Here is a 21673-nt window from a genome sequence, read left to right as displayed (position 1 = left end):
AGTTTGGATTGATGGTGAAGGGAGAGGGAAGGTGGAGGAACTAAGTGAGATGAAAACACAAGGAAAGTTTACAATAGGCCAACAATTTTGAAAAATGAATCATACTGGGCTGAATGGGGAATCATAGTAAATACTAAAAGTATTATACTGCAGTATTATATAAGTAATCATACTAAACATGTCTTCTATTACTGTATTATATAAGTAATCTTGTTAGTGTATATTAGCAACCTACTGTAGGAGCACTGGGTGCTGGGAGGTGGAGGAGGAGGTGGAGGAGCAGTGATGGTGCTGGGTGCTGGGAGGTGGAGGAGGAGGTGGAGGAGCAGTGATGGTGCTGGGTGCTGGGAGGTGGAGGAGGAGGTGGAGGAGCAGTGATGGTGCTGGGTGCTGGGAGGTGGAGGAGGAGGTGGAGGAGCAGTGATGGTGCTGGGAGGTGGAGGAGGAGGTGGAGGAGGAGGTGGGTTCAGCACCTTTGGAGCTGTTTGGAGCTGAAGCTCGGCTGCTGTTGTTCCTCTTCTCCTTTCTGATTGGCTCTTGCTTTGGCAGACCATCTTTACAGTGTTTTTTTTCTGTCATTTTGTATTTTTTTTGCCTCAATTCTCATCCTCAGCCGTATGAATCTTAATGATTTTTTCTTGGACTCCACAGCATGACAGGAGCCGGCTGGAGAGTGCCTGAGCCTCTTTCTCCAAGACACCCACTGTGTTGGGGAGCTCCATGAGGGAGGAACCAGTCTTGGTCCTAAATAGTTCCTCAGTTTGGTGGATGACATCATGGCTTCTTGGGAGGGACAGAGCAGCTGCCTTGAACTCTTTAAGTTCAGCAAGATGCTGTTTCCTCCAGCAGGAGAAACCACTGTGCTCTGTTGCAATTCTGCATTTTCCACAGAGGCTGGAAAACCTGATGTGGACGATGTAGTCTGCAAGATGGAAGAGAAAACATTTCTCAGAGTTTGTGAGGTGCTGCTCTGTTCATCAGCTGTTCCACTCTGACTGACAGAGTGATATGTTGCTGCACTGTGTCCAGGAAGTCTGGGAGCTCCCAGACCTGCTGGTGGTGAGGAACTGCCCCACAGATATGATTCTCAGTGCATGATGGAATTCCACCGGAGTTGGGACGGGATTTTTAGACCTCACACAGCTGAATGTATTTTCAAGGCAGTCTTGTGTGAACCTTGACGTTAACACAAACCCGTGTCCTCCTGTCAGCATCTCCTCCTGTTAGAACAGGCCTCCGACCTCCTTTTGACCCATCTTCATCCCACGGAACAGATGGACGATGTCCTGGAGGAAGGTGATGGCCTTTTGGTACTCCTCCATCTTGAGCCTGCTCAGGGCTGTAACTGGATGGGTTAGAGTTCATGAGATCAAACCAATGATCAACTTGCTCCAGGAACCACGCTGTAGTCCTGTAGGACAGAGGGAGGTTTTCTTGCTGCACCATGTATTTCAGCCCAGCACTTGTTGCCTTACTGAATACATTTAGAGCCGGACCAACCTTCATCTTATCAAAGTGACTTGGCTCCATGGCTGCAGCTGACAGACGGGGAGCTATTTTTAATGCCATCCCTTCTTGAAAGGTCAGTAAGTCCTTAACAGGGACCACTGAAACCTTGTTAGAGAGGAGGTTCTCTTTGTTCACAATATCCTCAGGAATTATGAACACTGTCTGCTGTTGATGTTTTATTGTGGTCGACCCCGAAGGATTTCCACATGGCCCGGTTAGGTCTACCCATGTCGGTGGTGACATCAAGCACATGGAGCCCTATGGATGCTGCCCTCTGGATTATTTCAATAATCATTGGCCTGTACTCTGCTCCATTGGTAGAATTGCCACTGTAATGATATGCCACTACTTGCTTCCACCCTGTTGTGTTTCCAGCCAACATAAACACAGAAGCATGTGTAGCTCCTCCTGTGTGACCTGGTGAAGTCACGTCACCGTACAGTTTGCCGGAAAGCATGTGCAACTCCACACTTGGTGTGATTGCCATTTCATCCAAGGTCAGCACACACTCCCTTTCAAGCTGTCAATCATCTGCCTTCAGTTTGAGGAAATAAAAGACCTCTGTCAACACACCAGGCTCAGATTTAACACATTGCATCCTTCTTTGCAGGGTTCTTATTCCTGGCAGGGTGTGCTGGAAAAATACAACTTAGACTGTGTACTGTGCTGTAAGAGTGTCTGTATAACAACTTGTGTGACCAGGTCAGAACTCCTTTTGCATGAGCAGAGCCAGTTTGGGCAGGATCCCCACACTCCCTGCACTCAGCTTGTTGAATCTGTCTGAGGTGAATCTGTCTGTCCGAGGCAGACAGACAGCGAGGAGGAAAGAGACCGTACTCCGTAGGATTTCCTTTCTTTCCAGGCTCACGGAGATGTATAAATATACTGAGTTCAGAGCAGATCACTTCAGCCCATTTGCAAATGCTAAAATAAAAGACAGAAAGACAAGTTCTCTCCTTTATTGCAGAATTTCCACAACACAGGGGAACCTGCAATTCCTGCAGGGTCTTGTAAGCTGTTCGGAGAGCAAAGCAAGTTTTTAACGCCTTCTAAATCGTGTCATTGCTCCATTTGATCCCTCTTGTGGTTAGTCTGCCTAAAGCCTTAATTTGGTCTTCTGAAAAAGTTTTCTTTAATTTTCTGTCCGTAATTTTCATTGTCTTCTTGTGAGCTGCATTTTCCTTCCTTATTTTTCTTAGTGCCGCCTTTGCTTTTTTGGTGATTTTTTCTTGTCTCTTTAATTTTTTCAATAGATCCAGTTCAGCTCTCCCTGTCTCTCCTCACTAGCCATGTCCTCTCTTTCTTCACTCTCACTTTCCCTTCTCTCAGTCTCCTCATCCCTTCTTTCCTCAATCTTTGAAACTGATATAAGTAGAAGACATGGCACTGTTAATTTTTAAATATTCAAAATCATATTATATCACTTCAAAATATGAAATATTACTAATTTTTAAGAGTTCATACTTATTATACCTGTGTCACCTTTAACACTACAGCAGTGATCAGCAGCTCTGGGCTCTATATTTACAGGCCCTTACATTTACAGGGCGATGCACAGAGATGCTCTCAGCCCTTTGTGGTCTTGACAAACCGGTCTGCCTCAAAATGTGCCTGCAGAGTGACTTGAGTTTACTTCCCACACACAACAACTCAGGTTTGTCTATACATATCCCATAGTGGTTGAATGCACAGTATTAGGGAACACTTTATACTTCCTGGACATGTATACACTCATTACATATATAAAAGACAACCAAGAACATGAGACAACTTTATACGAATTCATATCACATCAGTAACTGATGCCACTTGTCATACTTAGTTGTTGTTGTGATCTGTTGATGATCACAACTGATGAAGTTCCATAACTTAAGTTGGGGAACAAAGACCACACCTCATCTCCCAAGGCAATTTCCCGTCCAAGCCTATATAGGTGTGTCTAACCCTTTCTCCTCTCTCTCTCTCTCCCTCTCTCTCTCTCCCTCTCTCTCTCTCTTTCAGCACAAGAACCACAGGGGGACTCAATGGAGCCTGAAGCCTCCCTGCAGTGAGACAGCACCCTGCACCCTGAGTCTCAACTCCCTGGGTTTTGCAAGCCTTTCCCTGTTCCTTATTTTTAATAAACCAAACATTAAGCTTCCCAATGGTGTGGTCTTTGTTTGTGAAAAAGTGCAAATGCAGTGTTTGAATATGATTACCTCGCATATTTTGTTGTTGTTGTAATCTTTAGTGATAGTAAGATTGCTCCTGCTGACTTGAGCCAGCCATTTATTCTCCTCTCTGTACTTTCACTCTGCTTCCTCTGAGCGGCTGGAGTCTCCATGGAGGAGACAACCTGCCTGACTGCTATTCATGTTTCTGACTTTATTACAGATTTATTTCATTCATTCATTGAGGTAAATAAATGCATAGTAAAAAGACAAAAGGTACATAAATTATATATGTTTATATGTGTATAAATATATATGTGTTTTAATGTGTCCTGTCCTGTCTGGATGGGATGTGTTTTACCTTTTTAATAGCAGATTTCTGCACAGGCAAGCCAAAGAGAAATTTCTGCCTTTTGCACTTGGGTATCAATAAGTGCAGGGGGGTGCATAGGAATTGTAAACAGAAAGATTTTTTTTTTTTTTTTGTTGAAGATATTTGATTTTTTTCCCCCAAAGTTTATAAAAAGGTCATCCAGCCGACCAAGACTTGGTTATATTTGGCTGCTCAGATTCCATCTTGACCTCCAAGAAGGAGCAAAAAGCACTGATGCTGAAATGGTGGTTCCCAAAAAACTGATTTTACTAAAATGGAAATCTTCTTCTTCACCCTGTTTCCAAAAATGGCTTCATGAAATAATTTCAATTATCAATATGGAAAAAATATGTGACAGAAAGGAGAACAGAAAAAAGATTCTACAAGATCTGGGGACCATTTCTAGATCAATTGGAAAAGATTTGACTATCCTCTTGGGATCGATGGGCCATATATTATCTTTATTATTATTTATTACACTGTGATATAGTACAACTCTACCATATACATGATATCTATCAGATTGTTTTCTTTGAGACTATTATAAATATGCCAGATGGGGCATTACATGTTATGTTGTATAAGATTATAGAGTTTTATATTGTACTTGACCACACTAGATATATTTGGGCACGAGACATGAAAGGCATAATGACATTTTTGTATATATACACACATACCAGTATGTCGGTGCGTAGATTGTTTTTTTAAAATTTATCTGTAAATTGTAAATGCCTATTTATTATCCATAATTTGATTTGTCAGCCCATGTTACACCCTTTTCTTACTTTTTCAAAAAAATTTATTTATACATATTTATTTTTTTCTTGTCCTGTCATGTCTTTTTTCTTTTCTTACACGTCTGTATGTCTATTGTTAAACCGCAAAATAAAATATATAAAATAAATAATAAAAAGATTATTTTAAGATTTTCCACTTATTTGCAATGGATTTCCCAAGACAACAGACTTAAAGCTGCTGCTGGTCCACTGACCCACTGTGCTGTCAGTTGACAGTCACTGACAGTCTCCTTCCTCCTTCTGTCCTATCTGAAAGTCATACAGATTACATTAGTCATTAAGTCATTAAGATTACTTAGGCCCTCAGTTACCATGGGATTACTGAAACCACCATGAATTCAAGAAATGAGAGAATTTTTAATTATTATTATTTAGAATTATTAACTTTCTTTATATTTATTGTTTAACTTTTTTTTTATTGTCCTACCCCAGTATCACTTTGAGTGTTTGTGTTCAGCTTGTTTAGGTTGGAGGAAGGAGGGCTGAATATATTTATATTTGTACAAACTCTCTACATTTACTGCCGTTCCAAAGATGATGTGTAAAGCTTTAATTAAAAAAAAGGATCAGTAATTTGCATTTTTCAATCCGTATTCAATACATTCAATTCTTGAGATTTGTGTCTTCTAAACAAATCTCAAGAAAAAGCTGATCTGCACACACACACACACACACACTCACACACACACACACACACACACACACACACACACACACACACACACACACACACTCACTCACACACACACACACACACACTTCAGCCAAATTAGAAGTAATTTCCAGGAAATGGAGAGGGGAAGAGCAACACTGATCATGTGATCCAGGGTCATGAGAACAGGGAGGGAACAGTGAAAGTGAAAGTATGAAGCAGTTAGTTCAGACTCCATTTTGAGACACAGAGCAGAGCAGGAGGAGGAAAACAGAAGGCTGAGGCAGGGTGAGTGTTATCACAACATTATTATTATTTTACTGTAAAAGTCTCTGAGTCAGTTGTCTCCCTGTGGACTGTAGAGGGAATAAGAGTCAGAATGAACTGAACAGTTTATCACTGATTCATCTGTGGATACAAAGTCCTGATTGGCTGTTTAACACACACTGTTTTTAATTAGACAGACTTAGTGTTTAGTGCTGGCTGGGTTCCTTGTACAGTGTGTGTGTGTGTGTGTGTGTGTGTGTGTGTGTGTGTGTGTGTGTGTGTGTGTGTGTGTCTGTTTCTGTTTCACCTCTCAGACTGACTGAAGTCCAGAAGATGAGTGTTTGTGTGGAGGAAGAGGAGGGCAGAGCAGAGTCTCCAGCACCCAGCTGTCTGTCTATGAAGACTGACCGGTCTAAAAACAAACCTCTAGTCTTCAGTAATGAACCTGGACCTTCAGACACAAAGTAAGAGGACTGTTATACTGGAAGCCTACCTGATGTGACTGAATGAGGAAATATTTTTTTAAACCCTACAGACATTTTATTAATCAAATAAAACTCACTTGTTTAATTAAACTTGGCCTAATTCTAACTTTAATTGATAAATGTTTACACATAATCTCACGACACAACAAGAGATTTAGAAATGCATTTATAATCTAATTAATTGGTGTTTTATGCTGTAATCAATTAATCTTAAAAATATCAATAAATTCATTCCAGAGTTCCAGAGAATGCTGATTGTGCAAAAGCAGTCCTACTGTGTGGCTCTCTGCAGTTGCCCTCAGTTACACTTCTGGTGACTCAATTGCCCTCTTGTCTACTAATACATCTACTTAGTTTCTCTGGAACCAATTTATTTAAGCATTTGAGAACAAGTTTATGATAGGAAAACTGAATAAAACTCTCAAAACTATACTGAACAAAAATATAAACGCAACACTTTTGGTTTTGCTCCCATTTTTCATGAGTTGAAATAAAAGATCTAAGACTTTTTCTATGCACACAAAAGGCTTATTTCTCTCAAATTTTGTTCACAAATTTGTTTAAATCCGTGTTAGTGAGCACTTCTCCTCTGCCAAGAGAATCCATCCACCTGACAGGTGTGGCATCAACATGCTGATTAAACAGCTGATTATTGCACAGGTGAGTCTTGGGCTGCTCACAGTAAAAGGCTCTAAAATGAGTTTTTATCACACAACACAAAGCCACAGATGTCACAGGTTTTGACTGCAGGAACGTCCAGAGCTCATGTTGCAGCAGGATGATGCTCGGCCCCATGCTGCAAGGATCTGAACACGATTCCTGGAAGCTGAAAACATCCCAGTTCTTCATGGCCTCATACTCACCAGACATGTCACATGTCCCACTGAGCCTGTGTGGGACGCTCTGGATCGGCTGTACGACAGCCTGTTCCACTTCCTGCATGAGGCAAACGGTGCTCACACCAGATACTGACTGGTTTTCAAAAAATGCAAATCTGTAGCCCTAGTCATGTGAGATCCATAGTTCAGTGCCTAATAAATGTCTTTTTTCAAGATAAAACTGCACATTTTAGAGCCTTTTACTGTGAGCAGCCCAAGGCACCTGTGCAATAATCAGCTGTTTAATCAGCATGTTGATGCCACACCTGTCAGGTGGATGGATTCTCTTGGCAGAGGAGAAGTGCTCACTAACACGGATTTAAACAAATTTGTGAACAAAATTTGAGAGAAATAAGCCTTTTGTGTGCATAGAAAAAGTCTTAGATCTTTTATTTCAACTCATGAAAAATGGGAGCAAAACCACAAGTGTTGCGTTTATATTTTTGTTCAGTGTAAGTAGGTTGTACTTTTTCAAGATATGGCAGTGATGCCATATTATAGTTTTTTTTATCTAATATTTTCAATGATTGATTGTATAGGGAAGTCTAGAACTAATGATATGTATAAAACATTTCTGTTTCCAGAGGTCAGTACCCCAGGCAGAGAGCAGAGTCTCCAGCACCCAGCTGTGTGTCTATGAAGACTGACCTGTCCAAAGGAGAACCTCCAGACTTCAGTAATGAACCTGGACCTTCAGACACAAAGTAAGAGGACTGTTATACTGTAAACCTACCTGATGGAACCTGATTAAATGAGGAAGAAGGCAAAACGCTGCTCTATCAGTTAGATTTGCTTCACTGTATTGTTACATTACACAGAGGATTGTAGAGCTAAACTGAAATCTGTAATTTCTCTTCAGTTGTTTTGTTACCTTTTGGGATTTAATAAAGTCCACCAGTTTGAAAAAGAAGCAGTATTCTTACACCTTGTAATGTAATTGGATGTTTAGGGAAGATGAATGAGCGGGGAGATTACAGGATGGGAATGTGGTTGAAGGCGCTTGGTGCCTGATGCTTTTCATGAATGTACAACACAAGTGTTGCACCATTCATAATACAAAAAATCCTAATTTTAAAAAATTGGATAATAAAGCAACATTAAAGGAATAGTTCACTCAAAAATGAAAATTCAGTCATTATCTCCTCACCCCCATGCTGATGGAAAGTCAGGTGAAGTTTCTTAGTCCACAGAACAGTCCTGGAGCTTCACAGCAAAACAGTGTTGCAGCATTCTCCTAAACAACAGAAGCTGCTGGGGACTTGTCTTAAAACATAAAAAAAAACCAAGTAATCCAAGTCTCCGGAAGCCCTGAGATCCCAAGTTGACCTTAAAAGACGTCATTTACACCTTTTTTTAGCCAAAATCTTCACTGTAGCCGCTGAGCTCAAAGCTGCGTTCAGGTTAGCCTGCAGCTCGTCTGAAGTGGAGCACGAGCTGGAAGGAGCGGACATGAGCCGCTAGACCAGATCAACGAGAACTCGCGATCTCTCCGTACCTCTGTGTTTATAATATGAGAATATTTTGTGCCTTATGATTACAGCCTCCATTCTGGGGGGATGGTGTCTGATTTGATTGTTAACTTGAGTGAAAATCGATCAAGACGTTTTTTAAAAATGTGCATCCCTAATATTTAACTTCAATGGAAAATTTGCAACTGAAAACATATCTATTTTTTTGGCACCCCATATTTTAACTCTACCATCATATCTTTTTACAATATTTTCAAACACAGCTATGTTTAACTGCTGTGATCAATGTCTGTGCCCTGCTAACACCATCTGTAGTCAGAGGTTATCAACGATGGAACTTATTTATTTACCAATGACTGCCAGGCAATGTCTGTGCTGTTTAACAAGTGTCAGTAAAGTTGATAGGACTACATTTTTATTGAGCGTAGCATTCTGCATATACTGTATATACTGTATGTATATCTATATTTATGTATACACCATATATCAATATGAAATAAATCAGAAAAAATGCTGTAATGTTGCATTCAACCATGACATTTATCCATGATGGGTAACTTGGCGCAGTGTTGATTGATTAAACTACAACTATGGTGAGAGATAGAAATGTGAAAATAAACTTTACATTGTTGTGGCAGCATGGTGCTATCTAGAAAATATTGCCAAATATTTAGTTTACTATTTCAACAACAGATTTTTAGTTAACATTTGACAATGAGACACAATTAATTCTCTTCATCTCCACAGAAAGAGGAAGAGGAGTCATGGTGTTGTGAAGGAGCAGCTGTCCTGGTGTGCATTGTGTCAGGAGGTCCTGAGGGATCCAGTCTCTACCAGCTGTGCACACTGGTTCTGCAGACAGTGCATCACCTCATACTGGGACCAGTCTGGTTCATCAGGAGACTCTGCCTGTCCCCGGTGTGGAGAAAGATCCAGAACAAGACCTGGACTGCAGAGACCCAGTCAAACCAGCATCGCACAAAGTAAGACTGGGGGTCTGTCTACTGTTGTCACCATTTCTAAAACCAGGAAACAATAGCATATTTATTAAACACTTGCTCATTCTTTCTTCTCTTCCAGTGGACAGTGGTCTGCTGGAGGTTTTAGACGAGCATAAGATCAGTGTGAGAAGGAGATGTGAATTTGTGATAGAAGGAACTGCTGAAGCAGGAACTGGAACCCCCCTCAACAGGATCTACACTGAGCTCTACATCACAGAGGGACAGACTGAAGAGGTTAATACCCAACATGAGGTGTGGCAGCTGGAGACAGCATCCAAGATGAAGACCCTCCATGACATTCCAATCAAGTGCCATGACATCTTTAAACCCTTACCTGACCAAGAGTCACACATCAGAGTAGTTCTGACGAAGGGCGTTGCTGGCATTGGAAAAACCTTCTCAGTGCAGAAGTTCACTCTGGACTGGGCAGAGGGCTTGGAAAATCAAGATGTCAGTCTTGTGACTCTGCTTTCGTTCCGGGAGCTGAACTTGATCAAAGATGAGCAGTACAGTCTTCTCATGCTGCTCCATGTTTTCCATCCAACATTACAGACGGTCACAGCAGAGAAGCTCTCTGTCTGTAAAGTTGTGTTCATCTTTGACGGCCTGGATGAAAGCAGACTTTTATTGGATTTCCAGAACAATGAGGTTGTGTCTGATGTCACACAGACATCATCAGTAGACGTGCTGTTGACAAATCTCATCAAGGGGAATCTGCTTCCCTCGGCTCTCCTCTGGATAACTTCCCGACCTGCAGCAGCCAATCAGATCCCTCCTACATGTGTTGGCAGGGTAACAGAAGTACGAGGGTTCACTGACCCCCAGAAGGAGGAGTACTTCAGGAGGAGATCCAGTGATGAGGAGCTGTCCAGCAGAATCATCTCACACATCAAGGCATCCAGGAGCCTCCACATCATGTGCCAAATCCCAGTCTTCTGTTGGATCACTGCTACAGTTCTGGAGCACATGTTGACTACAGACCAGAGAGGAGAGCTGCCCAAGACCCTGACTGAGATGTACTCACACTTCCTGCTGGTTCAGACAAAGAGGAAGAAGCAGAAGTATGATGAGAAACATGAGATGAGTCAACAGCAGCTGATGGAGACTGATAGGGAAGTTCTTCTGAAGCTGGGGAGGCTGGCGTTTGAACATCTGGAGAAAGGCAACCTCATGTTCTACCAAGAAGACCTGGAGGAGTGTGGTCTTGATGTCAGAGAGGCCTTGGTGTTCTCAGGAGTGTGCACAGAGATCTTCAAAAGAGAGTGTGTGCTCTTCCAGAGAACGGTCTACTGCTTTGTTCATCTGAGCATTCAGGAGTTTCTCGCTGCAGTCTACATGTTCCACTGTTACACAAACAGGGATAAGTGGGTACTGAAGACATTAATTGAAGACTCGGACTGTGACGACAGTGAATCATCCCCGGACGATGATGATAATTATTTTCATGATGGTGTCTTTGATAAATGCGCAAACACAAAAGTACTGGACACATTCCTGGGAAAAGACTGGGGTAGTTATGGCAGAAGTGAACAATCCCTGGATGCCTTCCTGAAGACAGCAATGTTCAAAGCCTTGGACAGTAAAAATGGCCACCTGGACCTCTTTGTCCGCTTCCTTCATGGTCTCTCACTGGAGTCCAACCAGAGTCTCTTAGGAGGCCTGCTGGGTCAGACAGAGAGCAGTCCAGAAAGCATCCAGACAGCCATCAGCAACCTGAAGGAGATGAACACCTACAATTTCTCTCCTGACAGAAGCATCAACATCTTCCACTGTCTGATGGAGATGAACGACCAGTCAGTACATCAGGAGATCCAAGAGTTCCTGAAGTCAGAGAACAGATCAGAGAAGGAACTCTCTGAGATCCACTGCTCTGCTCTGGCTTACATGCTGCAGATGTCAGAGGAGGTTCTGGATGTGTTGGACCTGAAGGAGTACAATGCATCTGTGGAGGGAAGACGGAGACTGATCCCAGCTGTGAGGAACTGCAGGAAGGCTCGGTTAGTCCTGATGTGAATATCAATAGTATAAAACAGTGTAGAAATACCTTCATACCTGACATCATAAGCCATCAGAATTACAATGAAAATACATAGTTCCTCAAACAGGCAGACTATAAAATGTTATTCTACATAGCAGTGGTACTCCAAGTTTATTCCAAAGATTACAACTCAGTTGTGATTGGCCAAAAATGTTCTTGAATTGTTGTAAATGCTGTGAGAGCAAAGGTACACTTCTACCCACTTCTAGTTTTTAGTTGGCTGTTTTTACAGTTATCATGGCGGTGAACGCAGTTATTCTGTTTAGCTGTAATAATTGCTGTGACTTTATAGTTAAGTGTTTAAGGTCCCATACTGTGTAAAACAGGATTTCCCTTGCCTCTTTGATTATAAAGGAGTTGGATGTGTGGCACGGTCACCAACTAAATCCACACAATCCATATTAGAAAAGCGAGCCTCTAAACGAGCCGTTTGGACTTCCGTAACTTTGTGGCGTCACAAAGGTTCGCTCATTATCATTTTTGTAAGAAATAATAGACTAACAAAGTGTTTTTTTCAAAGCAGTTGAGCGGTTGTCATTGTTTATTAGCGGAGAGTTTTCCCTACCTGTAGCCGCCGGGCCGCGGAGTCTCATGTTTCACTCTGGAAACGGTTAGCCGATCGGAACAGAGGGTCGTTAATATTAATCTGTCAATTCTTGTGCACTTTGAAAGTCTAGAAGGCCGTCATGGAGTGTATCTAGAGGTACAGCTGTGTCATCTGCATAACAATGGAAACTGATATTATGCTGGTGAATTATATACCCCAGTGGTAGCATATAGATGGAAAATAAAATTGGCCTGTGGACAGACCCCTGGGGTACCGCACAGGTCATCTTTGCACAGACCTAATGTCACCAATGGCAACACTAAAAGTCCTATCTTGCAGGTAGGAGTAAAAACAATTAAAAACATTACCAGAGATGCCAATACAGTGTTTAAGACAATCAAGCAGAATATAGCGATCGACAGTATCGAATACAGCACCAACCTCTAAAAGAACTAAAACTGAGGATTTCCCTGAGAGCTCTAAAACCAGACTGGCCGGCCACTGTTTTTTTTTTTTCAAAACCTTGGATAAAAAAGGGAGTTTGGAAATTGGTCTGTATTTGTTCAGGGAGTTAGGATCTAGAGAAGGCTTCTTAGGAAGTGGTTGAACAATAGCATGCTTAACATGGGGACAGTACCAATTGTTAACAAGCTATTGATATGGACAGATTCAGATACTTCCTTGAGATATCTTATCTATATGTCAGCAATATGTCAGTACAGTACAAGAAGAATTCTTTGTTTTGGCTGTAACCTAAAAGGTTATATCCAATAAAAATAAATCATAAAATGTACATCCTCACAAAATAATGCTTACAAAATTGGTACATTGTTCTTGTAAACAAGACTCTCATGGATAATGCTTCAGCAAGGGCAAATAAAGAGTAAACGAGAGTGAATATCTTGTTGCTTGCTTTCCCCTCAACAAAAACGGTGGACATAACCAATGAGAGGGTCAACAGCACAGGGAACTGCACCAGTAGGGGTCACTATAACTAAAATACTCAGTCCATAGAAAGTGACACTGAGGAGTCGGGGCAGAATTGCTGTTATGTAATTTTTCTTTTCAGTCGAATTTATGCATTATTTTCCTCGATACCTCCACCATGGTAATGTTTTCACCTGCGTCTGTGTGTATGTCTGTTCGCCTGTTAGCAGGATATCTCTAGAAGTTGGGCACGGATTTGCACAAAACTTGGTATGAAGGTTGGTTATGGGCCAAGGAAGAACTGATTAACTTTTCATTGGCCAAAAGGGGGCCTGGTGGTGGGCGTGGCCTGTCACCAAAAGGTGCATGACTTCCTTGCGGGATGTTGTCACCATAGACTGTAAAAAAATGATGTACGTAGTGACGTTACCCACAGGTTTCTGAAAGACCGTTTTGTTCTGGCTTACGAACGGCACCATGTTGACAGTTGTTGGAGCCAGAGCAGCCAGAGTGAAGCCAGGGGTTGCCCGCAGCGCTGCTTGCTATTTGTCCGTAATCGGCGACCTGTCAATCACTGGACAAACGACCTGTCAATCACTCGGAAAACAACCCAGCTTTATAACTGTTATGTCTGTTAATGACACAATTATTTTGAAAATCTCCATAAGAGAGACATTAGAAGAAGTGAAATTAGCTACTGAGACTAAAACCTCTTGTGTAAAAAATGTATTGACTTTATATTTAGAGTGAGAAGTTGAGTTGTGGTCCATTGACTTGCATGGAGTTTTCACACATGGAGGAGATCTGTGCTCTACTGAGCACATTTACTAGGTTTCTGCATATATTATATATTGAGACCTTTTTTGAACATTTACTCCTTCTTCATTATTATTGTTGTTATTAATATAATAATAATTATTATTATTATTATTATCATTCAGTATAAATAGTGATTGGTATGTTGTGTCTCTGGTTTGATAATCACTGAATTTATATTAAATCTGTAATTACAGACTGTCTGACTGTGGACTCTCAGAGACTCAGTGTGAAGTCCTGGTCTCAGCTCTGAAGTCCAACCCCTCCCATCTGAGAGAGCTGGACCTGAGTCAAAACTACCTGCAGGATTCAGGAGTGAAGCTGCTGTCTGCTGGACTGGAGAGTCCACACTGTAGACTGGAGACTCTGAGGTCAGACAGCATCATTTATTTCTGTGTTGACTGAATATTATATAAATATTGTGGTGACACTTAATTTGAAGACATCTGTAAAAGGCTGATATTATTGTCATCCATACTGTCTAGCTTAAAGACCCTATAGACAACTTTTTAGCTTTAACTTCTCATTATGAAGTAAATGTTGATTGCACAGTGTAATGTCTATAGAATAATGACATCATCTGCGTTTAGATTGGTTTCCTATAAGCTTCGCTTTCACTATGCAGCTCTGTCTGCCACCGGGTTCGATCTCCAGGAGAATGAAGGCTCGACTTACGGCACAAAGGAAGTGAGTCATCCACTGCGCAACCAACAGAGGAATAGAAGAGGTTTTCCCCGGTAGCTATCGGTAGCTACCGGGGAAAACACACAACCTGCCTACTTATTAATACTACCGGATGTTTACTCTGGCTTTATCATAGCACTGAGATCGTGGTTTCTAGTTCAAATTGGGATTCTTACGGTTGTTTCTTGCTTTGGACAGTAGCAGGCTGCTGGCGGTAGCTTTAGCCATGTTGCTGACGCTACCGCTAACAGCCAGAAAATGAACCAGGAGCTACAAGGAAGCCAGGGCCAGCCAGAACAAACATCTGTGTTTGTTTCTGGAACAAAAGAAACAAACATCTATCTATGTTTGTTTCTGGCTGCCAGCGTTAGCTAGCATTAGCAACGATAGCCATGTTGCTAACGCTAGCTACAATAGCTAACGCTAACGCTAGCAGCCAGAAACAAACAAATGGTCCATTGTCCGTTTGATAATCTAAACAAAGAACAGGTTTTCTTGCAGTGGCCTTTCTAAAATGAGCAGTGGTGAAAGTTACTATATTGTGTTTTGATCAAAGAGTTGATAAGCAGACAGATGGTTTGTTCTGTTGCACAGAGCTAGACTCTAACAGAAAGAGATCTGGTTGACTTTGAGACAGCAGAGCAAACAACAACAAAACCACCTGGAAACACTAGGGGGGACAACGGGGGGAAAGATGAAAAGTTTTCTGTATCCACTTTAATGGTGAAGCCTATTCATTAGTATAATGATAAAGTTCATTGATCATGGTATAGCCATGTTGACCTACATATTTAAAACCTTAATATAACAATGAAAAACCTAAACACCACAATTCACTCAGTATCATGTTGTCATTAATATTAACTGGTGCTTTTGAACCTGGCACCCTGTTGGGTTCAGGTGTTTGAGTTGAGCACGAAATTTTAGAATATTTTACATTTAAAGCCTCCACAGCTCTGATGGGATAATGAAACAGTGGATGGTTTCAAGCAGGATTTCTATCCAGAAATATTTTATTTTATAGCTGCATGTTTTATTCTTTATTCAGATTGAGGTCCTGCAGCTTGTCATGGAGCTGCTGTGCTTCTCTGGCCTCAGCTCTGAAGTCCAACCCCTCCCATCTGAGAGAGCTGGACCTGACTGACAACAAGCTGCAGGATCCAGGAGTGAAGCTGCTGTCTGATCTTCTGGAGAGTCCAGACTGTAGACTGGAGACTCTGAGGTCAGTAGAGGGTTGGAGTCAGTTCATGTTGACAAGGTCCATTGGTCGGTCTCAGTTAGTAGCAGCATTGTGCTAAACACAGTTAGCATCAAACCAAGGATCCAGGGTTTCCTGGTAAATATATAACCATATCGATGGCTGTTCAAAAGGATTGTAGGCTGAATAGGCAAATGCCTAGAGCCTTACACATCCATTCATTTTTTTTTTCTACTTTTGAAAATAAATAAATGTGTCACCATTCTAACTGGATACATTATGTATCAGTGATCAAAAGCACTGATTCGAGGGAGCCCCCCCCTCCCCCAGCAAGAGATGGATCTTATTGGCTGAGGCCTCATGAAAATCCTCATTTTAAGCTCATGTCCACACAAGAGAGAGACACATTCACCTTTGTATTTATTACATTTTATTTTGATATTCATGTGCTGTATCTTATAACAGGTAACAAAAATACAATTCTTTAAACACTACATTTTTACTCAGTGTCACGACCTCAGCCAGAACCAACTCTTGACCTGCTGATCATCTCTTTGAGCTCTCTCTCTCTCTCTCTCTCTCTCTCTCTCTCTCTCTTCCCTCTCTCTCTCCTTCCTTCCCTCTCTCTCTTTCTCTCTCTCTTTCTCTCTCTCTCTCTCTCCCTCCCTCTCTCTCTCTCTCTCTCTCTCTCTCTCTCTCTCTCTCTCTCTCTCTCTCCTTCCTTCTCTCTGTGTTGTCTGTCTTGGTCTTGTTTTCCACTCCCTGTTCCATCTTGTCTGTTCTGTGTTTATGTTCGTCTTTCAGATCCAGTCCAGTTCTAGTTCATGCTCCGGTTGTTCATGTCTACCTACTCACCTTCCCGCCTCCTGCATCACCTGTCACCTGTCTCCGCCCTTCCCAGCTGCTCCTCATTCCCTCGTTACCCCCTTAGTGTATATTTACCAGTCCATTCTGTTCTCTGCCAGATCGTCTAGTGGTTTCCCTAGTCTGTTCCAGCTCTTTTTCTCCCTGCCTGTTGATTTTCTATCCTGGTTTTGATCCTGCCAGTTTTTGACCTGGTTTCTCTGCCAGTCATTTTGATACCTTTGCCTAAGTTTTGCCTTTTCTGGTTTTGACCTCCTGCCTGTTTGACTATGAGACTGCCTGATTAAAACCCACTTGAACTGTTTTCCTGCCTTCACCTGTGTCTGCGTTCGAGTATTCTCAGATCCCTGACACTGTCTTTATTGCTTGATGGTGGGTAGACTTTGTCTCAAAAGGGGGCCTTCACAGAACATTTTGCCTAGGGCCTCCAGCAAATTAGAGCCGGCCCTGGTACCATCACTCCGTCACACACAGGAACTTCTACAGAGACACTTTTAAATTATGAAATAACAGCTTGAATTCGTCATGATAGAATGCCGTGGGATTATGTTAATTTTAGGTGCACCATGGAGTTTAATTAAGTGCTTTTGGTGCTGAATGAAGTTCAACCCCTCCATGATGGAGAGAGAGAGAGAACAGTCATTGAGATCAACCAAAAGCCAAACCAAAACCAAATGTTATGATGATTTGTTTGAGTTGACTGTTGTTGTGTTCATCCCTACAGGGTGGACGATGGAGAAGACTGGATTACGGCTGACAGCCTTAGAGGATGTGAGTACTGAGACAGTATGAGCACACAGCTGATAGCTCTCTGTATCTCACTCTCTTACACGTGCACAGAAACACACACACACACACACACACACACACACACACACAGAGATTAATCTGTGTTCCTATACCTGTCTAAGTGTTGTTCAGACCAGATTTCCACACCATCCAGCAGCCTCACTGAGTACAATTCTCTACACAGAGGAGAAATGTCCCATTAAAACAGGCTGGATTGACATTGTGCTCCATCTTTTTTAATGTTGTCATTATAGAAACAATGCTGACAGCCATACAGCTTCCTGTATTTATCCACTTCAGTGATTCATTTTATATCATCCATCTTCATTTTCTACACAGACTCTGTCAGCATCAAAGCAGTCATGTGGATTTGGTTAGGATTTTTTTTTGTAGTGTCGTGACTTGCATGTAGGAACTTTACATCTAGCTATCTATCTATCTATCCATCATCTATCTATTCATCGTCTATCTATCGATCTATCTCTCTCTCTAACCCAAATATTTACTTAACATCTAATCTTATGGTAGTTATAATTCAACAGCAGACCCCATGTTCATTTGGCATGTGATATTTCAAATCATCCCACAGTGACTCTCTGTCTTTTAAAATGTACTGATGTACATTTTAAACATTTACAACAGTAAAGACATTAGTAGGTTGATAATTGAATATATAGCTGCTTCTGTGGTATTGATGCAACAGTGACCATCTCCAGTACAGTGTGTTTCCACTGTATTTCTGTGAAATCTGCAAGCTGTGGAGAAAATAGACTGGACACTGCAACTATCGCTGCAGCTCCATAAGCCGTGAGCTTAGTGTGTTCACTCCAATCCATTAACATGGGCATTGAAAGAAAGCGGGCTGCACTACACAGCCGATCAGCTTCTGCTCTGAACAGGGCTTAAGTCGCTACTAGCCTTCATACTGGATGTGCTGCAGCACTGATTGAGAGGTGATGAAGTGAGTCTTAGTAAATGCTAATTTCTGATTTGTTGTGTGTCTTCTTCTCCCCATCAGATGCCTGTCATCTCACTCTGGATCCAAACACAGCAAACAGAAATCTTGATCTGTCTGAGGACAACAGAAAGGTGATGGTGGGGAGAGAGGAGCAGCTGTATCCTCATCACCCAGAGAGATTTAACGAGGTTCAGGTTCTGTGTAGAGAGGGTCTGACTGGGCGATGTTACTGGGAGGTAGAGTGGAGTGGAAGGGTTTCTATAGCAGTGACTTACAGAGGAGTCAGAAGAAGTGGTATTGAGTCTCTGTTTGGATCCAATGACCAGTCCTGGACTCTGGAGTGCTCTGATTACAGCTACGTTGCCAGACACAATGGGAAGTCCACCATCACCTTTGTCAGTTCCTCTAGATCTAACAGAGTAGCAGTGTATCTGGACTGGTCTGCTGGGACTCTGTCCTTCTACAAAGTCTCTTCTGACAAACTGAAACTCCTCCACACCTTCTGCTCCACATTCACTGAGCCCCTCTGCCCTGGGTTTGGGTTTTGGTTCTGGTCTCCTGGTTCTGGTCTGGTTCTGGTGCCAATTTCTCAGGAACAGGCACTGGATTGAAAGCATTTTGGAACATCTTAAGCAAATGCTTGGTTGATAGTCAGTTTGATCGGCTTCTGAAAACGTTGAACATTATTGTTCTAAAAATGTTTGTGTGAAAATCTTAATGTTGTCAAAATGTCATTTAAGCCCCTCCCCCTTTGCTTATTGATCCCCAAGTGGCACTGATATGAGTGACAGCTTGTCTGATTCAGGAGACCAATCCTGAGGCCATATTGAGGAGATTGATGGCTCATCAGACTCGAGAGTGTCCTATCGATTGGTGATGTCATTTAAGCCCCTCCATCTCTTCTAATTGGCTGTTTTTTGACTGTTGTTCTGAAACCGCAATGAGATGTGTGACAGCTTATCCGAGTCGCATTGAAATCAGGGATATCTCATCAGACTCGGGAGAGTTTCCTCTTGATGACATTAATGACCCTCCCTTTTTCCTGACTGGCTGTTTATCAATGTCTATATCAATATATCTATCTATAGATATTGATAAGTGAAGAATGAATGGACAGTTTGAAATCTCCAGTTATTTAATCAAATTTAATCAAATAATTTGAATCAAATCTTCCTGTACACAGTTCCATAGATATTGTACATTTCTACTTAGCTGTTGCCTACACATGTGTCTGTTATGCCAAGTTGAAGGTGCTGCTTCAGTATCAGGCTGATGAGGAGCAGCTTCAGCCACAGGCTCCTCCTCCATGTTGCAAGACAGAGAGCCTCAGCTGTTCCTTTGTGCCTGCGGCCATTGGACTGTTTGATATCATCCACAACCCCTGCACCATCAGCTGTGACCATCTCCCACCAGCCCCAGCCACATAGCCACTCAGACACTTTGGACATTGAGACACTTTTTAATCATTTTACATTCATATTGTTTATGTATATATTGTATATTATTATATCCTTTCTGCACTATTCTTATTTTATTTGCAAAAGGAAGCAACGATTTATGGGAAATGTGGTCTTAATTTTTAGAAACAAAATGCTACACTACTTTTTTTGAATAGGCCAGTAAACAATATTAGGACCTAACATCAATGTTAGGTTTGAATGTTCTCACTGTGAAAAAAAGTCTGAAGAATACTCTCTGTCTCCCCTTGTCAATATGGATGTTGGTGTTCATGATAAAGATTCCGCGTAAAATTATTTTGACAGTAAAGAAAGACTTTATTGTGGAGGAAATTAATAAAAACAGACAAAAGAGCACATTGTTGTAGATCTTGCCTTATGGTGGGCAAAGGGTGTGCTATCTAGGTGTGAATATTATGATTATGGGTCATACTCATAATCAGTATTGGGAATCGATTAGAATCATCAATCAGCAGTTTATTCAATAAACAGATCAGTCATGGGCAGCACCCGGGGAGCCTGGGAAACCCATGTTTGAAATCAAGTTGACTTCAAATAATCTAAAATTGTAATGAATGTATTGTGAAGGTACTTGAGTTTTTGTGGAGCTCCAGACATGTCTACACAGAGGGGCCAAAGGAGTAATTCACACATTCATTAACAACACACTACTAACGCAAAAGACAGAAAAAAAAGCACAACAAAATAAATTCATGAAATAACCAAGTGTGGAAAGCCATGGATGATAGCAAACACAGTAATGTTTGTATTATTAAGTGTATTGCATAGTACTGCCTGAATACCATTTCTCTGTCCTGCCACTGTCTGAACATTTCTTTCTTCTATGCCTTTCTTCTTTTTTCCTTCTTGAACACCAAAGAACCACAATGGAAATAAGCCTTAGGGCATTCTTGTGTCATCCTTGATGTTTTTTATTCATATTCCAAGTATATACCATGTCTCTGTCTCCTTTGGAGCTGATATTTCCATATAAATAAAATTAATGAAGAGAGAAGTAGCTTTCTTGTTGAGTCTCCTCATTTTTGATTCCAAGAGTTTTTACAGTCTGAAAAACGTAAATGTTGGCTCCTGACGAGGTGATACCCATGCTAAGATTAACAAGGCTGTGGCATACCAGGTTGACAGCCCTGATCTTTACCTTGTACCCAACTTGCACATGTGTGTTCTCACCAAAGACATTCATTATCTCTGTGCCAGAAAGCCATTTATGAGAGACAACACTGATGATCTGTGTGGCACCCAAGCCATCTCTGATAAATCTCATGTTGAGCTGAAGCTACAGCCTGACCCGATCACAACCACCCATGCAGAGGTCCATGTCCATGAGGTTGTTGTCCACCACTGGCTAGTGAACACTCCAGCACCCTGCGCCACCCTTACCTATGATCGCCATGACACTGCTTCTCACATTTGTTTACCCAATCAGATCCAAGAGGCAATCTTACACTCAGAGGACGTGGCTTTATATCACTTACCAACAGACCACTACTACAGTGAAACTGAGGTTCCAGAGGCTTTTAACAAGCACTGGAACTAGACGTAAACACACCTTGAGGGCACCCATTCCTCCACAGAATATTCTTCCACAACCGAGTGCAGACTGCTGTCCATGTTTGATCTGAGCGGGTTCCACATTGACGCACCAACTTCCGCAATATTCAAAGAAGTCCCTCCCACTGATGCTTCCCACCCTAAGTTTCGGTTTCATTCGGAAATATCATAATCAGTTTCATATCAATACATGGAAGCAAATCTCGCTCTCCATGCCACTTCATGAGGTTTTTAAAAGT

General features: G+C 41.7%; 1 protein-coding gene across 1 annotated transcript; it reads left to right on the top strand.

Annotated features, from left to right (window-relative positions):
- The first annotated feature begins 5730 nt into the window (after positions 1-5730).
- On the top strand, positions 5731-20867 carry LOC139662323 (protein NLRC3-like). The gene is made up of 10 exons (XM_071540981.1): positions 5731-5772; positions 6066-6215; positions 7699-7818; positions 9337-9566; positions 9664-11013; positions 11116-11581; positions 14110-14283; positions 15645-15818; positions 17383-17429; positions 18466-20867. Exons 2-10 carry the CDS (start codon positions 6085-6087, stop codon positions 19014-19016), a joined length of 3243 nt encoding a protein of 1080 aa, XP_071397082.1. The 5' UTR covers positions 5731-5772; positions 6066-6084; the 3' UTR covers positions 19017-20867.
- The last annotated feature ends 806 nt before the right edge of the window (positions 20868-21673 follow it).

Source organism: Centroberyx affinis, unplaced genomic scaffold, assembly GCF_046629955.1.
Source record: "Centroberyx affinis isolate AG114_WGS23_722 - 3 ecotype Tasmania unplaced genomic scaffold, CSIRO-AGI_Caff_v1 ptg003759l_1, whole genome shotgun sequence".
NCBI lineage: Eukaryota > Metazoa > Chordata > Actinopteri > Beryciformes > Berycidae > Centroberyx > Centroberyx affinis.
This window is presented reverse-complemented; position numbering and strand designations above follow the sequence as displayed.